Source organism: Bos indicus x Bos taurus, chromosome 1 (genome assembly GCF_003369695.1).
Source record: "Bos indicus x Bos taurus breed Angus x Brahman F1 hybrid chromosome 1, Bos_hybrid_MaternalHap_v2.0, whole genome shotgun sequence".
Classification (NCBI taxonomy): domain Eukaryota; kingdom Metazoa; phylum Chordata; class Mammalia; order Artiodactyla; family Bovidae; genus Bos; species Bos indicus x Bos taurus.
In genome coordinates, this window is record NC_040076.1 from 70897098 (window position 1) to 70923760 (window position 26663).

The 26663-nt window shown below is 44.7% G+C and overlaps 1 protein-coding gene across 1 annotated transcript; it reads left to right on the forward strand.

The window, feature by feature from the left end:
* The first annotated feature begins 35 nt into the window (after nt 1-35).
* NRROS (negative regulator of reactive oxygen species) lies at nt 36-26476 on the forward strand. The gene is made up of 3 exons (XM_027537343.1): nt 36-239; nt 19642-19762; nt 24239-26476. Exons 2-3 carry the CDS (start codon nt 19655-19657, stop codon nt 26207-26209), a joined length of 2079 nt encoding a protein of 692 aa, XP_027393144.1. The 5' UTR covers nt 36-239; nt 19642-19654; the 3' UTR covers nt 26210-26476.
* The last annotated feature ends 187 nt before the right edge of the window (nt 26477-26663 follow it).

Genomic DNA, 26663 nt, shown 5'->3' on the forward strand with positions numbered 1-26663 from the left:
CCGCCTCCCCTGCGGCTGCAGTTCCCTCTAAGATGCCTGCTCTCTGCGAGTGCTGAGTTGCTGAGCGGCTTGTTCTCCATGTGACTTCAGTTTCCGTCAGTTCCTTCCGCAAGTGCTAAAATAATCTGATGCCCCAGAGAGAGGAGGCAGCTCAGCCCCGCGTTCGGCTGCTGTCGAGGAGGAGGCCGGAGTCCCGGGAGAGGATGCGCCCCGCGGAGCCGCCTGGGCCTGCGGGAGCCGTGAGTATTTCCTGCGGGGCGGGCTCCCCACCGGGAGGGCTCCCCACCGGGAGGGCGGCCGCGGCCCCTCCGGAGGCGGGAGGCTCGGACCAGGTTGGAAAGTAGGAGGTCAAGCGTCCGTGGCCCGCAGTGGGGGGCTGACAGGGAAGTTGTGGCTTGCTGCATCCAAGCTCCACCAGTTCTGTTTGGGTGCTGCGGCTCTGGGTGGAGGTGGAAATACCTTCTCTGGGAGACTTAGGGGTGGCATGGTGTAGTGGAAACAGCGAGGGCTTCGGAGTCAGACCCGGGTTTGATTCCTGGCTCTATGGGGAGAATTCCTGAGCCTCAGTGTCTTCATCTGCTAAATGGGAACAATAATGCTCCCTCCTGGGGCTGGGTGACTGGATGTAATGAGCCTCGGCTGTGAACACTGAGCCTGCCTTTCCTGCCCCACATTGTGGACTGAGAACCACGATTTCATAGATGAAGACCGGGAGACTGATGAATAACGACATACTTAAGGATATCTTCCACGTGCCACCCAGTTCGAGTTCAAGGTGTTGGGTGGGGATAGAGCTGTGAAGACAGGCAAAACCCTTTCCCCACCGAGAGTGTGTGTCCATGGGAGATTCCCACAGCCCAGAGACTTGACTCCAGGCCTCTCTGACCCTGGTGTCCAGTGCTCTTTTGTAGCCCTCAGGCCATCTCCAGGTGGCCTGGATTCTGATAGGGTCAGCATATATCCCCCAGCCCTTAGGAACTGACAGAAGTTCGGAGCCACCAAGTGGGCTGCAGGCTGCCCTGAGAATCAGCTGCCAGTTCGCTGCACCCCTGAGGGGAGGTGACCACGTGACCAAGGGTGGCTGGGATTGCAGAAGGCTGAGGCAGGGTCCCAGGGAGGGAACCCCTGGATAGGGCTGGTTTGCTGCTGCTGCATCACTTCAGTCATGTCCGACTCTGTACGAGCCCATAGAGTGGTGCAATTCCCAAGGGGGTTGTTGGGGGTAAAGGGACTCCAGTGGAGGTTTCTTCCATGATGGGTACAACCTATTAGCAATCTGGATGGGAGAATCATCCAGTTCATAGAGTTGGCCTTGAACTGGGGCCTCCTGTGCCCCCTTCACCTACTGGCTGTACCGACTCTTTCTGTGGTTGTTGATGGTTTACTGGGTTATATAGCCCTGAGGCTTATTTATTTTCCTCACATACCACGTAGGTTTGTACATGTATGTCTGAGAGTTCCTAGAGGGGATTATAGAATCATGGGGTGGGGGACCTCAACTCTTGTGTTTAGATTCAACAAAACCCAAGACCTCTTTCACAAAGAAGGTGATTTTATCTAACGGGTGCCCTCATGGGAACTTCATGAAAACCCATGTGAACCTGATCCCATAGAGTCCTTAAACCCATCATCCAAAAGCAGAAGGCTCCTGGTAATTGTCTTTGGGCCTGTGTTAGGAATATGTTGACCTGTCTGTCTCTAGTCTTTGTGATTCTTTCAAAAAAGTGATGCCAGTACTGATTGTAATCTGTGTTCTGGCTGTAATGTGCATCCACATCACCAAGTGTGAGCTAGACTCTTGGATGGAACACTAGGCGTACCTCACATCGTGCTCAGATCCACACTGTAACCACATACATTAGGGCAGGGTGGGCTTGCACCCAAGGTTAAAAAACATTATCTTTCTTGGAAGAGGCTTATATGCTCAGGGATGCTCACTGATGGATCTGCACATTAGTGACAAATATTTTTCCTTGTTACACTCATTCGCCCTCCCGCATTCTTCTTCTCCTCAACCTCGTCATCAAATAAATATAATAAATGTCATATGTTTACTATGTGGGAGATTCTAGGCTAGGTTAGGTGATGATCTCGGAAAGCTCAGAGAGGTGAGAAGAGGGGAAAAGGACATGATTTTATCAAGCCTCATGAGCAAATGTCAGCTTGAGTTTAGGGGTTGTTTAGTTGCAATTGACAAAAATCCAACTGAGCTTGGTTTCAGCAAAAAAAAAAAAAAAGAGAGAGAGAGAGGATTTATTGTTTCCAATGATGAAAAAAAGTCTATGGGGAATAGCTTCAGGCATGGCTGGATCTGGGTGCTCAAACATTGCCAGGAATCCATCTATCTTCATTCCTCAGCTTTGCTTTCCTCTGTGTAGGCTTCATTATTAGGCAGATCCTAAAGTTGTTGGCAAAGATGGCTGCCTGAAGCTTTAAGCTTAATTCCTATCAGTTTGGCATCTGAAGTAGGAAGAGAACACCTCTTTTCTAGTAGTACTAGCAGAAATCTTTGGATTGATTCTCTTGGGGTTGGCATCTGTGTTGTACCTTTTATAAACCAATCACTGTGGTCAAGGAATTAGGCAGCTCTGATGGGCCCAGCTTTGTTCATAGTCCTCACTTTGGAGCCTTGAGTTGAGGCCAGACCCAAAAGAACACAGATTTTTAAGAAAGGAAGGGGGTTGGTTGCACAACAATGTAAATGTATTTAACACTAAAAATTTATGCACTTAAAAATGGCTCAGGTGGTAAATTTTATGTTAGTGTATTTTACCACAAATAAAACATTTTTAAAAATAAAAGCAAGAAAGAAAACAAGAGGTGATTTCCTCAAAGGGGAATTGAGGAGCCGTTACCAGAACGAGAAATGAATGTGGGTAGACAAAACCAACTGGTTTCCAGAGTGAATGGAGTCAGGAGCTGAGACCAAACCACACATGTCTTCTCATTTTAATGTGTGAGTGATTTTAGACTGAGCAAAGGGCGTAAAGGAGGAAGTGGAACCTTAGAGTGCATCTCACCAGCAAGGTGGGCATGAAGACCAGGATTGGTACCAGTGATGGCTAAACATGGCCACAAAGCCCTCTGAAGACCCAGGGACTCCCCACCTCCCGCCTTAACCCACAAGGTCACTGTGGTCAGATGCTGTGCTCTATACCCCAGAACTTTCTGTTGTCCCTTCCAAGAAAGAAAAGAATAGGGAGGGGATTTTTCTTCACAAGGTAACCCTTGGGGCTCTGTTTTTCCACCCTGGCTCTCTCAAGCAGCACTTAAGTGTCTGAGGCAGCCCAGCACCCACAGTGCCCTGCAGGGGATCACCTTGGGTGCACATTACACTCTCCCACAACCTCATGTTGTTCTCTTTTAGCCAGGCTGGACACTGGCTGCTCTTGGTTGTCCCTGTTTCACTCTTTGTTTGGCCCGGCCACGATCCCTCAGGTCTCTTCTGCCTTTCCAGTGTCTCCCCTCAGTGGTCCCACCAAATGCCAAGGCTGAGCTCCCTCACTCAGCCTGCAGGGTCAGGGAAAGTGAGTCTTTGCATTCCTGGCCCCGGGCCACCTCCTTCACCTTCTGAGATGTTGATGGTCTCCCCATCACTGCTCAGCCTGACACCCTGAGTCTTCCTCATAGGGCTCTCTCTATGACCTTTCTCTTTTTCTAGGTTCTTGTGCCCTTCCTTGGGTCCCTGCTGCTGTTGCTAAGTCGCTTCAGTTGTGTTCAACTCTGTGTGATCCCATACACGGCAGCCCACCAAGCTCCTCTGTCCCTGGGACAAGAATACTGGAATGGGTTGCCATTTCCTTCTCCATCCTTGGGTCCCTAAACTGATCAAACTTTTGCTAATATTAGTGTCTTCTTATTTCCTTCTAAATCCTCAGTTTTTTCTAGGTTTTCTATAGCTCTTTTTGCAGAACTTCCAGAGGCTCTCATCTTTGTCATAGGTACACACCATGGCATTGACAAGGTACCTCATCCACAGAGAAGACCTTGACTACGTGAACACTCAAGAGTACTATTCAGAATATCAAACACCATAGGTATAGGCACTAACCAATTGGAATGGACATTGTCCTTAGAGGCAGGATCCTGGGATTTCCCCAACCCCAGGTCAGATGTTACCTCCTTTGTTGCTGGATAATGGGGGAAAGGGGGCTAGGAGTTCCAAGAGGGCAGCCAGGAATCTGGGGTGGGGGCTCATGGGATATCTGTTTACCAATAAATACTTACCTGTACAACCCAGCTGAACGTTCCCCCAATATATATTCTTCCCAAACAGGTGCACATCCAGCACCTCCTATCTGGGCCGGAACTCAGCTCTGATTTGGTTTTGTTTTTTGGCTGTGCCGAGCAGCTTGTGGGATCTCAGTTGCCCTACCAGGGATGGAACCTGTGTCCCCTACATTGGGAGCTCAGAGTCTTAACCACTGGGCTGCTAGGGAAGTACTCACCTCTAGTTTTGGCTTCACTGTCTACAAGCTATGAGACTTAAGCAATTCACTTTGGCCTTTTTGAATCTTGAGAGTGAAAGTCACTCAGTTGTGTCTGATTCTTTGCGACCCCCATGGACTATACAGTCTATGGAATTCTCCAGGCCAGAATACTGGACTGGGTAGCTGTTCCCTTCTCCAGAGGATCTTCCCAACCCAGGGATCAAACCCAGGTCTCCTGCATTGCAGGCGGATTCTTCACCAGCTGAGCCACCAGGGAAGCCCTTTTGAACCTTAGATGTATTGTTTGTAAAATGGGAATAATAAACAATGACTGTACTATAGATACTTGTGCACTAATGTTCACAGCAGCATTATTCACAATTGCCAAAAGGTAGAAACAACCCAAATGTCCACTGATGGATTAATGGTGGGAACAAAATGCGATCTGTGTATTATTCAGTCACAAAAAGGAATGACTTTCTGATGCAGGCTATAACATGAAGGGACCTTGAAACTATTATCCTAAATGAAATAATTCAGGCAGAAAAGGACAAACATTAATAATATATGATTCCACTTATATAAGGTACCTGGAATAGGCAAATGTATAGAGAAAGATTAGTGGTAATTATGGGCTGGGGAGAGGGAAGAAGGGGGAGCTATTGTTTGATGGGACAGAATTTTGCTTTGGGATAATAAAAAACCTCTGGAGAGGGATAATGGTGAGATTGCACAGCAGTGTAAATGCATTTAATTCTACTGAATGTACACTCAAAAAGGTTAAAATGGTGAATTGTGTGTATATTTTACCACAATAAAAATGGAGATGATAATTCCTACCGTGTAGAACTGTTTCAAGTATTCAGTTCAGTTCAGTTCAGTAGCTCAGTTGTGTCTGACTCTTTGTAACCCCATGGACTGCAGCACGCCAGGCCTCCCTGTCCATCACCAACTCCCGGAGTTCACTCAAACTCACTTCCATCGAGTCAGTGATGCCATCCAGCCATCTCATCCTCTGTCGTCCCCTGTTTCAAGTATTAAATGAGATCAAATATCTATAAGAAGCCTTTGCAACCTCAAGTGCTATTATTATTAACGAGTAACATTAAGTTATCCTGGAGTAGGAAATGACTACCCACTCCAGTACTCTTGCCTGGAAAATTCCATGGACAAAGGAGCCTGGCAGGCTGCAGTCTATGGGTCACAAAGAGTTGTACATGATTGAGCACGTACACATGCAACAAGTCATAATCCAATTGTTTTGCTTTATCCAAAAATTCCCTAAAATCATTATTTTTTTGATGAAAGGGTTAAAAAAATCACATTACTTTCATTCCTCTGGGAATTCAAATAAGTGTTAAGAGAGAAAAAGAAATAGCCTTAGAGCAGGAGGCCCACCTTGCTAGTATAATTTGGGGGATTTTGAAAAGGGTAAAACTATCTCCCATACTGTCCTGAAACTATACCATGAACATTTCATTATATAATATAATGAAAACTTATATGAATATCTATTAAACAGCAGTGCATTAAAGAGGATATCAGTCATTCACTGTTTAGGATGAGCTGCTTTCCTCCTAATTCTGGCTGAGAACACTGAGGCTGTGATTATCAAATCTTTTTTTTCTCTTACAAGACAGAAACTTTTTTTCCAAATAAAACAGCTGACTTTGCAATCTCAATTAAATTGAGATTAAAGTAATTAAATTGACCCAGAAGATTGAAAAAGTAGGAACGTTTTTTAAAGGTTAAATCACTTGTTTTGCATTCTGAAGTATTTAGGGGGAGGTGTGCTGATGACTGCAATCTATTTTGAAATGAATCAAAAAACAAGATGGCTTGCAGGATGGATAGAAGGATGGGTAGATGGATGGATGTATAATTAAAAACAAGCATGTGTGCTCAGCTGCTCAGTTGTGTCTGACTCTGTCAGGCTCCTCTGTCCATGGGATTTTCCAGGCAGAAATACTGGAGTGGGTTGTCATTTCCTCCTCCAGGGGAAAAGCAAGTATAATAAAATGTTAGTATTAGAATATAGGTGGTGGGTATACCAGTGATCCCTGTTAAAGTTTTTTCAACTTTGCCCTATGTTAAAATTTTTCATAATAAAAATTTGGAGAAATTACTATTAATATTTAATAACTACCCACATTCTTTTTCATAAATAGAAAAACCAAGTAATTTAAAACTTCCATAGGAGTTATAACTATCTATAATATAATATCATATTATTTGAATTATCGGATCATTATGCATCTGAACTGTTAGGATATAATGAGGAGGTGACACCTATGTCGGTCCCTGAAGAATGAATAGGAGTTCAGCAGTTGGAGAAGGCCTGAAAAAGGGCCTTTCCCACAGAGAAACAGTGTGTAAGTTAGTCAAGGATATTCCAAGGTGGCTGGGGCTTTTGGGATTGACACTGAGTTTTGCTGGACTCACAGACTAAATTTGAATTGCAGCTCTGACATTCTGTAGCTGTCCCAAACCCAAGAGAGCCTCAATTTACCAAGTCTAAAGTGAGGAAGAGAACATTTACTTGCTAGGATTTTCTGAAGATTATTTTATGTAGAGCACTTATTCTAAGGTGAGCACTCCATAAGCATTAGTTATTACAGCTAATAGCCTGGAAGGCGCTCTGGGAGCTTGAATACTATCCCTCTGAGCTGGTCAGTTATCAGGAATCCATATCATTTCATTCCTGAGGTGTGCTCTTTCTCAAGGGAACTAAGGTCAGTGGTTGAGTGGGAGTGATATATTTCCACTCTGAGCAGTAAGCCTCAGTTATCACCTGTAACCCCTTCCGTGCATAATCTCTCACAGACTCTGGGTAATGTCTCCCCTGAATGTCCCAAGGCCCATACCCTGCAGCTCACAGAGAAGGGAGACGGTGTTGCAGCCCCTCTGTGTTATTTAACACCAGCTCCCTGTTTGTAGAGGAACTCTGCCTTCCCTTTAACCTGACACTATCTTGTTAGTGAAGTCCACAACATTTCCTTATTGACAAAGCCTTGTCACACATACACATTCTCTCATTCAGTCTTGACAAAACCCTGTGAGGTCAGCAAGGCAGCTATTATTGTCAACCAGAGCCACCACAAGAGTGAGGTGATCAGAGAGAACAAACCTGTGATACTGAACGGAAGTGACAAGTTTGAAACAAATACATTATTGGTTAGATGCCTATCAGAGAGAGAGTGTGGGTCTCTCTGCACAAAGGTGATACCACCAGCCGTGTGACAGCAAGGTACTACCACCCCAATAGGAGCAGATTTGCAATTTTTAAGCCTGTGGCCAGATGCAGCCTGTGGCTATGGGACGGGATGGAGCACACTGACTTCTCTTGGTTCCAAAGGCTGACCCTGACCACACGGGGAAGCTGGTTGACTCATTTGTAGCCCCGAGGAGATGGAAGTCCACAGAGTAGCACTCTCCACACCCTGGCTGCCTGGAATTGCCATAGGAAGAGCCCAAAGGAAGAAGAGCCTCTGTGGCCTCCAGGCTCCCTCCAGGTGGAGGGAGCCCTTCCCAGATGAAGATTCTTCTCACAGGATCCTCTGTGGAGGCTGGCTGACCAGATGTGCTAGGCTCCGAGTAGGAGAAAGAGATCTGAATTTTAAACCAGCGCTTGGAAGCTACTGCTGTGTGTTCCCTGTGGCACCTTGTCCATATCATTTCATCTTTCTGGTCTGAGTGTTCTCACCTCCTGCACACTGGTGGGTAGTCCCTTCAGAAAGCTACAGTTCTCCTCAAAAGTGTGGTCAGTGACTAAATTCAAATGATGCAACTCCTCACTTATTTGTCCAGGCTCAGAGTGGGATCCAGGTCCCAGAAGCAAGTGCAAAGGGGCTCCAGTAGTACAACCAGCTGCTCACAAAACAGGGAGCTGCCCCTCATTGTGTTTAAGCCTAGGCAGGTGGACAGCTTCCTGGGAATGAGGATACTTAAGGATGACAAAAAGTATTTTTTTAACTTTTTATAAAAGTTGTCTTAATACAGTAATAGCCTTGCAGCACAGCCATTCCCATTTTACTGGAAGAATATTGAGGCCAAGAAATTGAGTGATGTACCCAAGATGAGAGCCAGGCTTTGAACCTGTTCCATCTGTCCCCTAATGTTAACCGTAAGTTTATTTTCTGTTAACAAATTCATTATTAAGAGAGGAAGCCAGAGAAACAAATCATGAGGTCTGAATAACACATCTCAATTCTAAAGGCTCTTTTGCTCCAATCCTCAATTTGCATGTTCTTTTTTAACAAGTCAATATTCTTTGCAAAATATGGGAATGAATTAATTTGATCAAAGATACAACTGGGCCTTTACTTTTATAACTATTCTGCATTTTCTTTTACATGTAATTCCAACATCGAAATTTAAAAATCTTTGGATGTAAAGGTCCACATTTTGGATATTTCTCCAAAGAAGACAGAAATGGTCAGTAAACACATGACAAATGCTCAACATTATTCGTCATCAGGGAAATGCAAATCAAGGCAACAAAGTGATACACTTCACATGCTAGGATGTCTATAATAAAAATGACAGAAAATGACCAGTGTTGGTGAGAATGAGGAGAAATTGGAACATTAGTAATGTTGCAGACATCATGCTCTTTACTTCTAAATAATTCGTTATATATTTTCTAAGAACAAGGATAGACTTACACAACCAGAGGACAATGATCAAAATTTGGTCAGTTGACATTGTTGTGTAGTCGCTTAGTTGCGTCCAACTCTTGTGCAACCCCAGGTGCACTGCCAGAGTCCTCTGTCCATGGGATTTCCTAGGCAAAAGTACTGTGGGTTGCCATTTTCTTTCTCCAGGGGATCTTCCTGACCCAGAGATTGAACCCACGTCTCCTGCATTGGCGGGTGGATTCTTTACTGCTGAGCCACAGGGGAAGCCCAGTAAATTAACATTGATATAATTCTATATTTCAAATGTTGTCTGTATTCAAATTTTACCAAGTACCCCAGTAAAGCCTTTAAAGTATTTCGATCATTTGGTTAAGGAGGCATTTGCCAGTTTTCCACTATAAAGCTGTTACTTTTGCATTAACAAGTAATGAAATAAGAAGATACTTTAAGACTATATTAATATCTTGTTTCCCAGCAAAGTTTCACGTTTAGTTTTACCATCCCTTGTGATTCTTGCCTGTAGGATGCACTTTGAAAAATACATTCCTGCATTCAGATTTCAGTCACTTGACTGTGCTTTTTTGAAATATTACATTGTTTTGTTTAAGCTTACCAAAGAGCACAAGTCCTGTTTTATTTAGGTTCTTTTCATTGCCATGATGCAATATGTGGGCCAGCCTATGCAGGTGGTGATGGTGGTGAAGTACTACCATGGAACACCATGGAGCTCAGAAATGAACCCAGCAGTTTCCAAGAAACACCAGGAACCAGAGAGGCAGCCTTGAGCCCTTCTCGCCACCCTCTCTCCCAGCCTGTGCAGTTCATCCTCTTGCCATTCTTCCCAGCGTCTTCTCTGCTCTCTGCTCCCCATTGACTGTCTCATTCTGTTCTGTCCTGTTCTGTTTTTTCTGTGCCTTGTCATCTAGCTTCTAACTGCTTCCTCATGGCAAATCCCTCAAGATTCAATTCCACCTTCTCTCTCTGTGCCTCTTGGCTCCAATTTCACTGCCAATTACCTAATTCTCTCCCTTGTCTCTGCACTGAGATCACTCATGGGTGCCGGCCGCATGTAAGGATTGACCTCCGTGGGTCAGGTACTTCCTGTCAGCTTGGTGGAGGTACAGATAGTGATGAGCTCACAAGCTTCTTCTGAGGACTGCCCCTCCAGAGGGACTGTGGTTGTGGTGGACAGAGCTATGTACCTGGACAGTGGAAGTTACAGTAGTACATCAATCACGTCTCTTGAACCACAGTCAGACCACGTGATCTAAAACCTCTACCCCTTTCAGGTATGAGAGAGAGGTGCTGTCTGGAAGCTCTGATTCAAATGTCAAAGTGTTAGAATTTTCAGGATATTTTAAAGGTTTATGTGTAATGCATTTTAAGCTTAAATGTTTCCTGAGTACCTTTCTGAGAAGAACTTTTGAAAAAAGGTACATTCCTGGAAATTTGGGGACAAAAGATTACCGTTATCACACTCCCTTTAGGAACTCCCACCTTTATTTCATTTTCCTCTTAAAAAAAAAAAAAGTTTGAAACATATGAAATTTACAGGAAAGTTGAAAGTATAATGCTAAATTTGCTAGTTGGTAGTAATTTGCTTTAATTCTCTCTGTTGAGCCGTTTGAAGGAAGGTTATATAAATTGTAGAAATTGTGAAATTTCACCCCCAAATATTACAGCACGCATTTCCTAAGAATAAGACATTTTTGTACATAACCACAGGATCCTTATCGTACCTAAGAAAGATAGCAACAGTCTGGTAATATCATCTGTACATAATACTATCTAAAAAGACATCATTTAGTACACATGTAAATTTCCCCAATTGTCTCAAAATGTTCTTTTAGAGATTTTTTTAAAATCCGAAATCCACTCAAGTTACATGCATTAGATTTGACTGTATTATGTTTCTTAGTCACTTGTAATCAGACTTCTTCCCTCCCCTGTCTTTCTTTGTTTTTTAAAACTGACTTTTTTTAAAGAGTCGAAGCCAGTTGTCTTGTGAGACATCTTACAGTCTGTATCTTTCTAACTTTCATTTTGACTGGGCTCAGGGCAAACAATTTTTGGCAAGGGTACTACTGAGGTGGGACTTTGTTTCCGAAGGCAGGACACCTGGAGACTCAGGATGCAGGTGGTCTCATAGGCGAGATGCTAAATATGACCATGTGGAGACAGTTGAGTTTTTTTGTTTTTTTTTTTGCTGAAACTCAGAGACTAGAGCTGCTTGCCTGAGGCATTCAAATACTTTTTGGTAGTAGGAATTATTTGAAGTGGTCACAGACTGGGGTTTCTGTTCTTCATTATCTATTCTCTGTGGTCTGTGACCAGCTGCCTTCCCTTTCTCCCAGGATCCCAAGTGGGATTTGCTCTTTTATTTTTAAACAAAGGCGAACTCCCTTCCTATGGAGTCCTCTCCCTAGTGCCTGTGACTTTTGTGTTCTGGGATGTCACTGTCATACGTTTACACCCCACACTTGTGCCAACTCTGCTTCTAGAGATTCTGCTCCTCATCCCCCACCCCCAACCAGTCTATAAATACTTGCTTCTAACACCAAGTACCTCTGAGAGTTCTCCACTTTCACCTACAAGCCTCTTTCTTTAAAGCCTTTTTTAGCTTATCTGATTATTTTGCAGAGAAAATTCTCAATTACGTGCTAATGTATTGATAACACTCTTAGCACTTGCTAATAGTGCCCTTAGCAAAGAGGTTGCAGTCCCAGCTCTGGTGGCAGCTGCTAATAGTAGTAGCAGCAGCTGGAGAGGGTGGGAAGGTGAGGGAGTGAGGAGGTGATGTTCAGGGTGCCTCTGAATACTAGAAATCCAGCATCCTTTGTGAAAATGAAGCAGAAAACACCAACAAAGCAAACCCAAAGCTCGGGTCAGAATTACTCCCTATGTGTGTGTGTGTGTTAGTTGCTCAGTCCTGTCTGATTCTTTGTGACCCCATGGACTGTAGCCCACCAGGGTCCTCTGTCCATGGGATTCTCCAGGCGAGAATATTGGAGTGGGTAGCCATTCCCTTCTCCAGGGGATCTTTCCAGCCCAGGGACTGAACCTGTGTCTTCTGCATTGGCAGGCGGATTCTTTGCTGTTTGAGCCACCAGGGAAGCCCAGAGTTATTCCTCAGTATTCCCAAACTTTGAGTATGAGGAGCCCTTTGTATGCACAAAAATACCTATAGATCAGCCCTTACCTGATGGCTGTGTTTTACTATCTGCTGATTAAGACATTACATAGCAACAGAAAGCTAGTTGGAATCAATAACCCTTAAAAGACCTTGTATTTTATTAATACAGGAAAACCTACGTCCGTTTGAAGAAAAAAATAGTGTACATTTGTGTTTGTCAGCTGTTTAGTCGCTAAGTTATGTCTGACTCTTTGCAACCCTATGGGCTATAGCCCACCAGGTTCCTTTGTCCATGGGATTTCCAGCATGAATACTGGAGTGGGTTGCCATTTCCTTCTCCAGTGTTTGTCAGAGGACCTGACAAAAACAGGGACACTGCTGCCATCCTGTATTTTGCTTCTTTTGATGATAGAGATGGAAATTTCAGGACTTCAAGAAGCAGAGACCAATCAAAAGGCTTCACTTATCATTTCTTCCCTGTCCTTTACAAAAGAAAGTGTTACCCAGGTCTCCTGGACAGGAGCCACTCCTTGGCCTGTATGTGACAGTCTTCTTCCATCCAAGCAATCCTGAACCCAGTACTGATGTAGTCATGACGATGGATAAGGAAGCACTGCACAGCCACTCCTGGCAGGATCAGGATGCTCCTTCCAAAAGGAGTAAATGTTCCCATCCCTTCCCCTCGTTCCACCCAACCCGCGGGGCCATCCAGTCAGTCTCCTTTCACCTCACTTGGCTCAATGAAGCAGAAGCTTCTCCCTATTGTTTTGTAGAAACAGAAAAAACAAACAAGCATAATTTCTAAAACAGGAGTTTTTGCAGCCGATACACATTCTTCCTCCTCACTGTTAGTGTCCTCCTGTTTCAGAATATAGTCTTGGTGCATGTTGTTTTATGAAATAAATTTATTTTCACCACTTATTTATGATGACCAGATCTGGAAAGAGAAAAACCAGACAGAAAGCCAATTGGCTTTCTGTCTAAAAAAAGGAATATTCTTTATAGACAAGGGATGAATGTGGGATTGAATCACAGGTTTTTTTGATATCTGATTAGAAAACATAGTATCAAGATGAATGGTTATATAAGGGATGCCACTAAGCATTTGAGGTCCTGATATTTCAAGGACTTCTTAAAGAGGAACCAGGAAGGACATTTTGTGAGGACACAAACAGAGTAGATAGAAGATAGAGAAAAAATGTAAATACAACACTAAGAGGGCCTCACACACGACATGGGATTTATAATCTTAATATTTCCAAGTCAGACGTGTTACAGACAGTATAGAATCTTGTCTCCTGCCCACATCTAGGTCAATGGCATCTTGTTCCTTCAAAACTTTCCACTAATAAGAAATTCACAGTCTCTGACTTTAGTAATATCCATGATAACTATGACAAGATAAAAGATAATAGAGAGATTATAGAAATCATTAGCTGAATAAATGAATATAGGACTTATTTGTTGTTGTTCAGTCACTCAGTCATGTCTGACTCTTTGTGACCCCATGGACTGCAGCACACCGGGCTTCCCTGTCCTTCACCATCTCCCGGAGCTTGGTCAAACTCATGTCCATTGAGTCAGTCATGCCATCTAACCATCTCATCCTCTGTCATCCCCTTCTCCTGCCTTCAATCTTTCCCAGCATCAGAGTCGTTGCCAATGAATCAGATGTTTCCAATGTATCAGGTGGCCAAAGTATTGGAGCTTCAGCATCAGTCCTTCTAATGACTATTCAGGGTTGATTTCTTTTAGGATTGACTGGTTTAATCTCCTTGCAGTCCAAGGGGCTCTCAAGAGTCTTCTCCAACACCACAGTTCAAAAGCATCAATTCTTCGGCACTCAGCTTTCTTTATGGTCCAACTCTCACATCCATACATGACTACTGGAAAAACCATAGCTTTGTCTAGACAGAGCTTTGTTGACAAAGTAATGTCTCTGCTTTTTAATATGCTGCCTAGGTTGGTCATAGCTTTTCTTCCAAGGAGCAAGCGTCTTTTAATTTCATGGCTACAGTCACTGTCTACAGTGATTTTGGAGCCCAAGAAAATAAAGTCTGTCACCGTTTCCATTGTTTTGCCATCTATTTGCCGTGAAGTGATGGAACTGGATGCCATGATCTTTGTTTTTTGAATGTTGAGTTTAAGCCAGCTTTTTCACTCTCTTTCACCTTCATCAAGTGGCTCTTTAGTTCCTCTTCACTTTCTGCCATAAAGGTGGTGTCATCTGCATATCTGAGGTTATTGTTATTTCTCCTGGCAATCTTCATGTGTGTTTAGTTGCTCAGTCATGTCCAACTCTGTGACCCCATGGACTGCAGCCCACCAGGCTCCTCTGTCCATAGGGATTCTCCAGGCAAGAATACTGGAATGGGTTGCCATGCCCTCCTCCAGGGGGTATTCCCAACCCAGGGATTGAACCCACCCTGCAGGCAGATTCTTTACTGACTGAGCCACTACTATATTAAAAAAAAAATGGATTTAGCATTTTCTGCTTCCACACTTGGAAAAAACTCTTCAACTTCATTATCTGGTTTAACAAAAAGAGGTGCAAGTAGATTCTGTTAATGCCATCTGCTTCTCATGTCAGGATCTCAGGTCTTATATTGTATACTTGCCCAGTGGTCACCCAGACCAGGAGGAAACACGGTACTTATCAGGCTCTACTTGGAACATGGGTTGATTTGCAGTTCTTTTGTATTACTCTATGGCTCCCACTGTGGTTCAAGCCCATGAAATAGGCACCCTTGATCCAAGCCCCTTTAATATAATGAAGGGAGGTTCCAGGTTACTTCATTTAAATTATTAACATCATATGTCATGTGTACTCTCCATCATAATTGTTCTTCGTTCACTTCTTTTTTCTCCACCAAAAATGTATCTAAGATGAGTAACATTTGATTTAAAAATGGATGTATTTTTCAGAAGTTATCAGACAGATAGGAATAAAGTGGGAGGGTTATTTTTTTTAAAAGCATGCTTACACATAGACACTCTCATCCATTTGGAGATGCTGTTAAGCGGTCCTCACTTAAGTGTGGGAGGAGGGAGGCAGTCCTGTGCACACAGAAGAAGGTTCATGGGATTTCCCATGAAGATTTGGCATTCCAATTGTTAATCTTGTATCCTTCACTGTGCCTTGGGCTTTCCAGGTAGCTCAGTGGTAAAGAATCCGGAATGCAATTTTGATCCCTGAGTAGGGACAATCCCCAACAGTAGGAAATGGCAACTGCTCCAGTATTCTTGCCTGGGAAATCTCATAGACAGAGGAGTCTGACTGTAGCTCATGGGGTCGCAAGGAGTCGGACACAATTGAGTACACACAATTCACTGTGCCATGGCTCTAAGGAAGGCTTCTGCAGCTACATGCTCCAGGAAGAGTGTTTTTCACCTCCCTCTCCTCAATAAATGATTATTATTTTGAAAGCCTTTTATTGCTTTTCAGAGTCATTGCATACCTTTTTGTTTAGTATTGTTCCAAGCTCATGCTCACTTACATCACTGTATTAGCCAGGCTCCAACCAGAAAACAGAAACACACAGATTATTTAAAAACAGAGGAAATTTAATGCAGGAAATTGGGTACACATGATGGAAGAGGCTGAGACACCAACTAGAGAACAGACAGTTAGTCCAGAGATTAGCAACCTCAGGAAGCTGCCACCTTCCTAGGTAGGGGGAGGATAGAGGAAGGAAGTTACCAGAGCCTGGAAGTCACCAGAAAAAGCTTAAGAACTTCTTAGTCCCAGGCAGAGAGGGCGGGAGAGAAATACCATGGATTTTCTTTTCCTTCTACCTTCTAACTAACCTCCCAGTAACCAGGCCAGCTGGAGACCAGCTGACATCCAGAGCCCTCAGAAGTCAGCCCCCAGCGAACCAGAGCTGAGTTGGGGAGGGTAAACCATGGCTTCAAGGACAAATAGCTCTCATCTGTTACTAGGATTAGCCTTTTTTGTTTCTGTTCAAATACATTTGTTCTGGAATTTATTAATGCAGAATTTGTAATCCAACCTTCTCACATAACTTTTACAATTTTAGTTGATATAATGATTTATTCATTCTTCCAACCAAATTATTCATTCTTTCCCCTTTTTCTGTAGCTATTAAATTACCTTGGAGATTACACATAGGAGTTATAGCTACTCAACCAGCCCATAGGTGTTAAGAACTCAAAAATAATAATTATGTTATTAAGTACCTTCATAGTTGAAGTACTTTCATATATACTATTTGATTCTCATAAAAATTCTGAGTAGTTATTATTATCTCTGTGTTATAGAAGGATCAGCTGAGTTTCGGAGACTTCATATGAATGGCTCAGGGACGAATAACAAATACTGGAACCAGAATTCAAACCCTGATCTGTCTGGTTCCAAATCCTGTAATCTTCCTGTGCTGCCTCATGAAAGATAGAGTGCCCAGAGGGTACAGCAAGAGGCTTTCTGGGCTGGTTGGCTGAGTTTAGGAGAAAATATGCTTTAAATTTGCAAAGGTTTTCTTGTTGATCCAGAAATTAAAGTTACAGTCTGGGCATAACTGACATCAGGCCTATTTGGCATTCCAGTCTGCAGAGTTACACTCCTGTACTCTTGCCCTGAATACATCTGAACTTGATATCAGTATACAGGGTTGACAGTTCTAGAAGGTCACAGCAGCATGTACCATCCCAAGCCTGACAGAGAGGGTGAGGGATGAAGGAAGGAAGTCCATGGTTCCCACCTCCCTCTCCTCAATAAAATAGAGGATACAGTGAAATTTGAGTGTCAGTGATTTTTTTTTTTTTTTTTTTAGTATAAGTGTGTCCCAAATATTGCACGGGACATATTTACGCTATAAAGTTGTTTGGGGAATTCCCTGGCAGCCCAGTGGTTAGGATTTAGCACTTTTCACTGTCAAGGCCTAGGTTCGATCCCTGGGTCAAGGAACTAAGATCCCACAAGCCATGCAGCACAGCCAAAAAAAAAAAAACGAAAGAAAAGAAACATTAAAGCTGGCAAATTTTTAAAACAGTTTTTTGTTGTGTGTCTGATATTCAAATGGCATCTTGTAATTTGCTAAGTTTGGCAACCTTCTCTCAAGGTAGGCAGTGATCCCACCTTGTGTGCCTGTGTGTGTGAGGATTGGAAGTTTACTGAGGAGAGCAGCCCATATGGCTCTGTTTTTGCCATCTGTGCCCTGCATATGCCATAAGGTAATAATTCCTGCACAAGTGCAGAAGCGGAAGGTGAGCCTGGGAAGGGGATTCCCAGTGTCTGGCAAATACGGATAAATTCTGAATTGGAGGTTCCCTCTGTGGTAAGGGGAGCTGGCCCGACCTGAAGCGAAGGTTAAAGCTGACTTACCTGGTTTCACTTAGCTTTTCTGTCCGTCTGTTTTCACTGGTGAGTATTCAAATCTGACCAGAATGTTAAAATTAGCTGTAGAGATGTATAAACTTATTCGAAGAAAGGGAAAGAGGAAGGGGCCCGAGATGGCTAGATGTGTCAGGCAGAAAGGTCTGTGGGTCCCATGGAATAGGGGAGGAGATTCATGGTAGCACTGGAACTGCTGGTCCAGGAGACTCAAGAACAGATCCTGTGGGCCTTCCTGGGTAGATGTCAAGGAAAGGATGGGGCAGGTGAAATGCTGGGGGCCAGGGAATTACCTCTGATTCTGAGGAATGCAGAGCTGGGAGGGGATGCCACCCGGCTGTAAACTCTCCCAACAAGAGGACAGTCAACTCAACAGCACCTCCTGGGTAAGAAATTACCTGGAACTCAGGGAGGGGAGTCTGCAGGCTACTTCCAGCCTGGCAACTAAGTTGATCTTGAATAACCTATTACTGTCTTTGGCCTTTTCATCTTTGGCCCTGTAAAAATGCAATGGTGGAGGGTACATTACATTTCCATTAAAGTTTCTCTTTGTTTCTAAATTCTATTCAGTTCAGTTCAGTTCATTTCAGTCGCTCAGTCGTGTCCGACTCTTTGTGACCCCATGAACCGAAGCATGCCAGGCCTCCCTGTCCATCACCAACTCCCAGAGTTTACCCAAACTCATGCCCATTGAGTCAGTGATGCCATCCAACCATCTCATCCTCTGTCATTCCCTTCTCCTCCTACCTTCAATCTTTCCTAACGTCAGGGTCTTTTCAAATGAGTCAACTCTTCACGTCAGGTGGCCAAAATATTGGAGTTTCAGCTTCAACATCAGTCCTTCCAATGAACACCCAGGACTGATTTCCTTTAGGATGGACTGCTTGGATCTCCTTGCAGTCCAAGGAACTCTCAAGAGTCTTGTCCAACACCACAGTTCAAAAGCATCAATTCTTCTGCGCTCAGCTTTCTTTATAGTCCAACTCTCACATCCATACCTGACCACTGGAAAAACCATAGCCTTGGCTAGACTGACCTTTGTTGACAAAGTAATGTCTTTGCTTTTTAATATGCTGTCTAGGTTGGTCATAACTTTCCTTCCAAGAGTAAGCGTCTTTTAATTTCATGGCTGCAATCACCATCTGCAGTGATTTTTGGAGCCCCCCAAAATAAAATCAGCCATGTTTCCACTGTTTCCCCATCTATTTGCCATGAAGTGATGGGACCGGATGCCATGATCTTAGTTTTCTGAATGTTGAGCTTTAAGCCAACTTTTTCACTCTCCTCTTTCACTTTCATCAAGAGGCTCTTTAGTTCTTCACTTTCTGCCATAAGGGTGGTGTCATCTGCATATCTAAATTCTATTGGTATATGTATAATTTTATGCCTCCTCATGACTTCTCTTGTGTGCTCACTGGCTGGGTAAGAGAGCCAGTAACCACACTTTATCATAGTCCTTGTTATATTTGAAGATTGCTTTTTTTCATTTTTCCCTCAGGCGTTTCCCTTATGGAGGCAAAATACCAAAATCCTGTTTTCAAAGGTCTGTATTCAAATGAGTTAATCAATGAGATCTACTCTTTCTAAAAGCCTCATGTCAACACAACAATTAGTAACTCTATGAGACCACAGGATACAGTTAATATTTCAATCCCAGTTCACTATTCTTTCATTCATTTATTCAGCAAGTATTTATTGAGTTCAGGCGATGCATCAGGCAGATCTGAGCTTTGAGAGGAACATTTCAACAGAACTACAAGACATGGCAAACTCTAGGTGACCTGAGACCTGGTTCCTCAAAACATTTGCTTCTCTCTTCTGTTTCTGGACTCTTGAGAGTTTCAGGTTCAGCCACCTGCCCACCAAATGGTAGAGGCAAAATGAAAATGAGTTCTTGTTGAGAGTTGCAGTGAAAGGTTAAATGTGCTGGCTAACTTGAGGTATTTGAATAATCTGTGGGTTTCCACCTCCCCATAGCTGTGGGCCTCCGAGAGCGGACACAGTGGGAACTGGCTTCTTCTACAAGGAGGGCACAGCAGCCCTCTGGGATGTCCTTCTCTTACCAGCTCCTTCCTTGCCCTCTGTCCACAGTGCTGCACTTGAGATGGAGCTACTGCCCCTCTGGCTCTGCCTGGGTTTTCACTTTCTGACAGTGGAATGGAGGCACCGAAGTGGAATGGTCACAGCAGCTTCGCAAGGGGGCTGTGAGTTGGTGAGTTTTCCTGGGTACTCCAAGTTGTCTGTTGCTCCTGTCCTGACAAGGTTGGGTCCAGTCCGAAAGCTGATGGATTGTCAATCAAGGAGGGGACGGGATGAATGAGTCTGAATCACTCTGTACCTTCTTACCACGATGCCATGTGCAAGTTTTTCTTTAATAAAAGGTAAATATGATGCCTGGGAAAGGCCCTGCCCCACCTTTCTCATACCTACTGAGGACAGGTGATCTCAGAGGCACACCAAGGGCAGCCACCTGAAACTTTAAAAACACCTTGTTAGGAATCTGGATGATGGAGCTTCACTAATGGTATCAGAGTCTCTGGGTGGGGCATATTAAATTTGGAGAAGCCCTACCTCAGAGCCTGTGTGTGAGCCAGTAGCGAATTCTTAACCAGCTGTACTGAAGAGCGTGCTGCCCACGCTGCCCTGCACAGCAACATCCCCACCACGCTCAGGCTTAAGACAGTCCGGCAAGAGATACCTGAGCTTCTGTGGTTCACCCTTTCCTGGGCTTTCAGCCTATATATGGAAGCAGACTTGAATCCTAACAACTGAGCACACTTTAGAAAGTTTCTCCTTTGCCTATAACTCAGTGGTGTCAAAAGTCTGCTTGAGAAACATACAGTTAATGAATATTCCTTGAGCCAGGGGCCTGGTGGGCTGCGGTCTATGGGGTTGCAAAGAGTCGGACACGACTATGCAACTAACACACACACACACACACACACGTTATGTACTAGGCACTGGGAAGATAAATTGGATTCCAGGATTAATGTGTGCCTGCATGCTAAATTGCTTTAGTTGTGTCCAACTCTTTGCAACACTATGGACCGTGGTTCTCCAGGCTCCTCTGTCCGTAGGATTCTCTAGGCTAGAATACTGGAGTGGGTTGTCATGTCCTCCTCCAGGGAATCTTCCCAACCCAGGGATGGAACCTGCATCTCTTATGTTTCCTGCATTAGCAGGCAAGTTCTTTTACCGCTAGCGCCACCTGGGAAGTCATCAGGGTTAATACATTCAAAAATGTGTTCTTCAAGCTGATGAATCTTAAAAACCCAGCTGGTCATGATTCTTAACCACTTTTAGTAACCTCTAACCACTACGCTGAAAGAGACTTCAGTAGAGGGTAGGGGTTATGAGCCAGACCAGGTTTAAACCTGGGCTTCCCAGGTGGCTCTCGCGCTAAAAGAACTTGCCTGCCAATGCAGGAGATGTAAGAGACGTGGGTTCGATCCCCGAGTCTGGAAGATCGCCTGGAGGAGGACATGGCAACCCACTCCAGTATTCTTGCCTGGAGAAGCCCATAGACACAGAAACCTGGCAGGCTATAGTCCATAGGGTTGCAAAGAGTCAGACACGACTGAAGCGACTTGGCACGCATGCACGCAGAAGGTAGGGGTTATGAGTCAGAACAGGTTTAAACCCCAGCCCTACCACTTACTAGCTGGTGACATTGAGCCAATCTGTGCTTCAGTTTCCTCATCTGTAAGACATGTAGGTAATAATAGTACCAACCAGTAATACCATAACACTGGACTTCAGTGATGACTAAATGAGTTAGTGTATGTAAAGCACTCAGAACTGTGCCTCGTATGTGCTAAGTGCTATGTGTTTTATCTGCTGTTGTTGTTGTTAGTCTCTGCTATACAGACTTTCTTTATTCTCTTACAGAGGCAATGAAAGGTCAACATCACAATAGCAAATTCAGGAGTTACCAGGCATAGAAGGAGGGAATAAAGCAGGAGACTCCCTCCCTGACCCCCTGCAGCCTGGTAGGGACTCAGTTACCAGTGAGATCAAAGAGTGGATTTCCTATGCTCTTTTGAATTGAAGGTTGAGGGTTTGAAAGTGCAGGCACCCTCCAAAGCCCCTCTTTGCAATAGCTATGTGACATTATCGCGAAGTTGACCTAGAAAGCTTTCTTGGGCTCTGATGGCCATGTGGTCTTTTTGCAACACGTCAGTGGGGCTGCAGGAATTGCAGAGACGGGTCCCCCACAACTGTAGCAACTCTGGTGAAACAGGGTCTCAGAGCTTGAGGAAAGCCCCTAATCACTGTATTCTTTAGTCCCCACAGGGGGAAAAACCAACACTTACTCAAATAAAGAAATACATCTTGATTTTGCATGGGGAGATTCAATTTTGCAAAGATGTCCGTTTCCTCCCAGATTACTCTGTAATTATAATGCAGTCCCAATCAAAACTCCGGAAACTTTTTGGGCTGTGAGATATAGAAGGAACTAGACAAATTCATCCTAATGTTCATTTGGAAATTACAAATAAATGCTCAACAACCGGAGGTTAATTAATTAGAGCGTGCTAAGTGCTGCGAATCATGGGGTCGCAAAGAGTTGGACACGACTGAACGACTGAACTGAATAATCGGTCTAGCTAACATTTATTAAGCATTTATATGGCAGGTTCTGTGTTAAGTGCTTTACATTGACAATCACACTGAATCCTCAAAACAAACCTATGAGAAAATTACAAGTATAATTTCCGTTTTACAGGTGATGTAATGAAGGTCTTAACTGGTTAGGTACCAGCCTAAGGTCACATGTTTGATAAAAAGCAGAATCAGTGGGCTGATCCTAGAGATCTGGCTCTCAACTTCTGTGCTCTTCATGCAATGAAGTAACATACAGTTGCCAAAAAGAATGTGATCAAATTTATTTTTATTGCCAAGGCAATATGTCTATCACATTTTATTAATGGGGGCAGGGGAAGTTAATTACTGAATAGTTTTTAGAATGCAGTCTCATTAAAATTTTTTTAATTTATTTTTAAATTTATTTTTTAAATTGAAGTATAGCTGATTTACAATGTTGTATTAGTTTTAGGTGTATAGCAAAATGATTCAGATATATATATATATATATATTCTTTTTCAGATTCTTTTCTCTTGTAGGTTATTACAAAATATTGAGTACAGTAAGTCCTTGTTGCTTATTTTGCATACAGCAGTGTGTTTATGTTAATCCAAAACTTTTAATTTATCTGTCCCTACACCTTTCCTTGATAACCGTAAGTTTGTTTTCTATGTCTGTGGGTCTATTTCTATTTTGTATATAAGTTCATTTGTATCCTTTTCTTTTTTAAAGATTCCACATATAAGCAATATCATGTGATATTTGTCTTTCTCTTTCTGACTTACTTCACTTAGTATAATAATATCTAGGTCCATCCATGTTGCAAAAAAAAAAATGGTTTTTTTAAGTTAGATAATATCTTTGGAAGGAGTTCAGAGGAGATGTAACAGAAGGATAACGGCATTTCTTTGAAGGAGAGACTGAGGTTACTGAATAATTTTGTACATTTATATAGTGTATCCATTTTTAATTATGAGAAGGTTTATTTTGATAATCAGATAAAGAACTTGGGGCTCCAAGAGGTTAATTCCTTGCCCAGAGTCCAAAGCTAGTAAGTAGCACAGCCAAGATTCAGACTTCAGTCTGTCATCTCTTCAAAGTGCTGCTTTTTCCTCTCTCTCAGATTCTTCTCCCCTGGGATTGGGTCCACAATTGTAGACAATCACAAACCTTGTCCTACTGACCAGTCTATGGAAAGGAATGCCACTGCGCTCAGGAAAAGCACTGAATCTGGCAGTGAGAGCACTGGGCTCCAGTATCAGCACTGCCGTTGGCTCTTCACTTGTCCTCTCCAGAACCCCCTTTACTTCAGGGGATTCAGGGTGATGAGCTCTCAAGTCCTCCTGAGCTGTAATATTTATCAGCTAGGAGTGTAGAGGAGCCTCCTGGGCAAAATTTCTTTGGGTGAAATCAGGGTGCCACAGCACTGCTAGTTCTTGAGCAGCGTCCCTGTTAAACACACAGATCTTAAGATCATAGCATTAACAATGCAATAGACACTGCATTAATAGCTCCACTGAGTGCCAGGCACTGTGTAACCTCTTGCCCAATCTCACTACAGTCCTCTGAAGTAGGTACTGTGGTTTAGTCACTAAGTCATGTCCTATTCTTGCGACCCCATGGACTGTAGCCCACCAGGCTCCACTGTCCATGGGATTTTCCAGACAAGAATACTGGAGTGGGTTGCCATCTCCATCTCCAGGGAATCTTCCCGACCCAGGGATCAAACCCTGGTCTCCTGCATTGCAGTTAGATTCTTTACCAACAGAGCTAAATAACTTTATCTCCATTTTCCCAAAGACATACCAGATTTAGGCTAAATTACTTGCTCAAGGTCACATAGGGAACAAAGGGCAGAGGAGGGATTCAAACTCAGGTAGAGACCTGATCCTTGGTCCCTTTCTGCAGTTAAAACCAAACTGTAAGAGCAAATGTCAGCACTCCGCACTTGAGGACAGGAGCTCCAATCTTCCTAAACACTGTGTGTTCTGAGTGAGACCTGGAGCATTAAGTAAGCAGTCAGATGAGTGAACTCTATTTCTGTACGTACGCCCCGACCTCAGAGGCCCCCTGCCCCGCTGACCAGTGTGTTTCTGGACCTAGCTGGATGGAGTGGCTGACTGTCGAGGGCGGAACCTAGCTTCAGTGCCCAGCGATCTCCCGCCCTCCTCCCGGACGCTCCTCCTGGATGCCAACCCTCTCAGGACCCTGGGGAACAACTCGCTGCAGCGTTACCCTTTCCTGGAGAGCCTCAGTCTGCACGACTGCTACCTGGAGCGCATCGGCCACGTCGCCTTTCAGGAGCAGGCCCGCCTGCGCAGCCTGGCGCTGCCTGACAACGCCCTCTCCGAGAGCTACAAGGAGACTGCAGCCGCCCTCCACGGCCTGCGCGGTCTGCGCATGCTGGACTTGTCAGGGAACTCCCTGACGGAAGACATGGCGGCTCTCATGCTCCAGAACCTGTCTTCACTGGAGTCCGTGTCCCTGGCGAGGAACATCATCATGAGGCTCGATGAGTCCGTCTTTGAGGGCCTGGGCCACCTCAGGGAGCTGGACTTGCAGAGAAACTACATCTTTGAGATTGAGGGTGGTGCGTTTGATGGCCTGACACAACTGAGACACCTCAACCTGGCCTATAACAACCTCCCATGCCTTGTGGATTTCAGCCTCACCCAGCTGCGGTCCCTCAATGTCAGCTACAACGTCCTGGAGTGGTTCCTAGCGTCTGGGGGAGAGGCCGCCTTTGAACTGGAGACCCTGGACCTCTCTCACAATCAGCTGCTGTTCTTCCCCCTCCTGCCCCAGTGCAGCAAGCTGCACACGCTGCTGCTGCGGGACAACAACATGGGCTTCTACAGGGACCTGTACAACACCTCCTCACCACAGGAGATGGTGGCCCAGTTCCTCCTGGTGGATGGCAACGTGACCAACATCACCACCGTCAACCTCTGGGAGGAGTTCGCGTCCAGCGACCTCTCCAGTCTCCGCTTCCTGGATATGAGCCAGAACCAGTTCCAGTACCTGCCAGATGGCTTCCTTAAAAAAATGCCTTCCCTTTCCCACTTGAACCTCAAGCAGAACTGCCTGGTGACGCTCCACATCCGGGAGCATGAACCGCCAGGGGCGCTTGTGGAGTTGGACCTGAGTCAGAACCAGCTGTCAGAGCTGCACTTGGCTCCCGGGCTCCCTGGCTGCCTGAGGAGCCTCCAGTCCTTCAACCTGAGCTCCAACCAGCTCCTGGGTGTCCCCGCTGGCCTTTTTGCCAATGCCAGGAACCTCGCTACAGTTGACATGAGCCATAATCAGATCTCACTTTGTCCCCTGCCTGCAAGCTTGGACCCCGGGGGCACCCCTGGCTGTGTGGATTTCAGAAATGTGGCATCTTTGCAGAGCCTGTCCCTGGAGGACTGTGGGCTGGAGGCACTACAAGACTGCTCGTTTCAGGGCACCGCTCTCACCCACTTAGACCTGTCTGGAAACTGGGGGGTTCTGAATGGAAGCATTGCCCCTCTCTGGGATGTTGCCCCCACATTACAGGTCCTGTCTCTCAGGAACGTGGGCCTCACTTCCAGCTTCACAGAGTTGGACTTCTCTGCGTTTGAGAATCTGAGGAGCTTGGACCTGTCAGGAAATGCCTTGACCAGTTTCCCAAGGTTCGGGGGCAGCCTGGCCCTGCAGACCCTGGATCTCCGCAGAAACTTGCTCACGGCCCTTCCTCAGAGGGCGGTGTCTGAGCAGCTCGCAGGAAGCCTGCGGACCATCTACCTCAGTCAGAATCCATATGACTGCTGTGGGGTGGAGGACTGGGGGGCCCTGCAGCGCCTGCACATTGTTGCCGACTTGGCCATGGTCACTTGCAACCTCTCCTCCAAGGTCATTCGCCTGACGGAGCTGCCCGCAGGCGTTCCTCAGGTTTGTAAGTGGGAGCGGGTGGACATGGGCCTGCTGTACCTCGTGCTTATCCTTCCCAGCTGCCTCACCCTGCTGGTGGCCTGCACCATCACCTTCCTCACGTTCAGGAAGCCTCTGCTGCAGGTCATCAAGAGCCGCTGCCACTGGTCCTCCATATACTGACCCCGACTATGTTCTAACGTGCCCACATTAGAACTTTGGTCTGTGCATGTAAGGACACCTTCTCTGCTGAGTTTCAAGATCTGATGCAGAAGACAAATCTGATGAACTGAGGTTTAAATTAAAGTTTAAAATGTTTCCATCCCTTAGTTGTCCCAGGTTCTTCCTCCTTCACTGTGGTATATCCTCAACCATCTTGGTAAAATATTTATTAAGTGATATTCTGTGAAAATAAAAAAAATGTGTCTTATAAATATTTTTAAAATCAAATTCACCTTGTGTTTTTTTTTTCCTAAATTTTTTTTTTTTTGGTAGTTTCACACAGGTTATGTCTGTGCCCTTCCTTTGGTGACATCCCTGGAGCTGGTGAGAAAGGGAAGGGATTCCGTGCTTCCCTGCAGCAAAAACACCTCCAAGAGCTCAAATCTCGTCCTGTGGATGGAGAGAGTCAGTGTGC

Bases quoted from the DNA above. Each gene is read 5' to 3' on its own strand.
- NRROS (XM_027537343.1), top strand. From the start codon at position 19,655: ATGGAGCTACTGCCCCTCTGGCTCTGCCTGGGTTTTCACTTTCTGACA. The intron at 19,763-24,238 runs GTGAGTTTTCCT...TTCTGGACCTAG, and splicing joins CGCAAGGGGGCTGTGAGTTG to CTGGATGGAGTGGCTGACTG.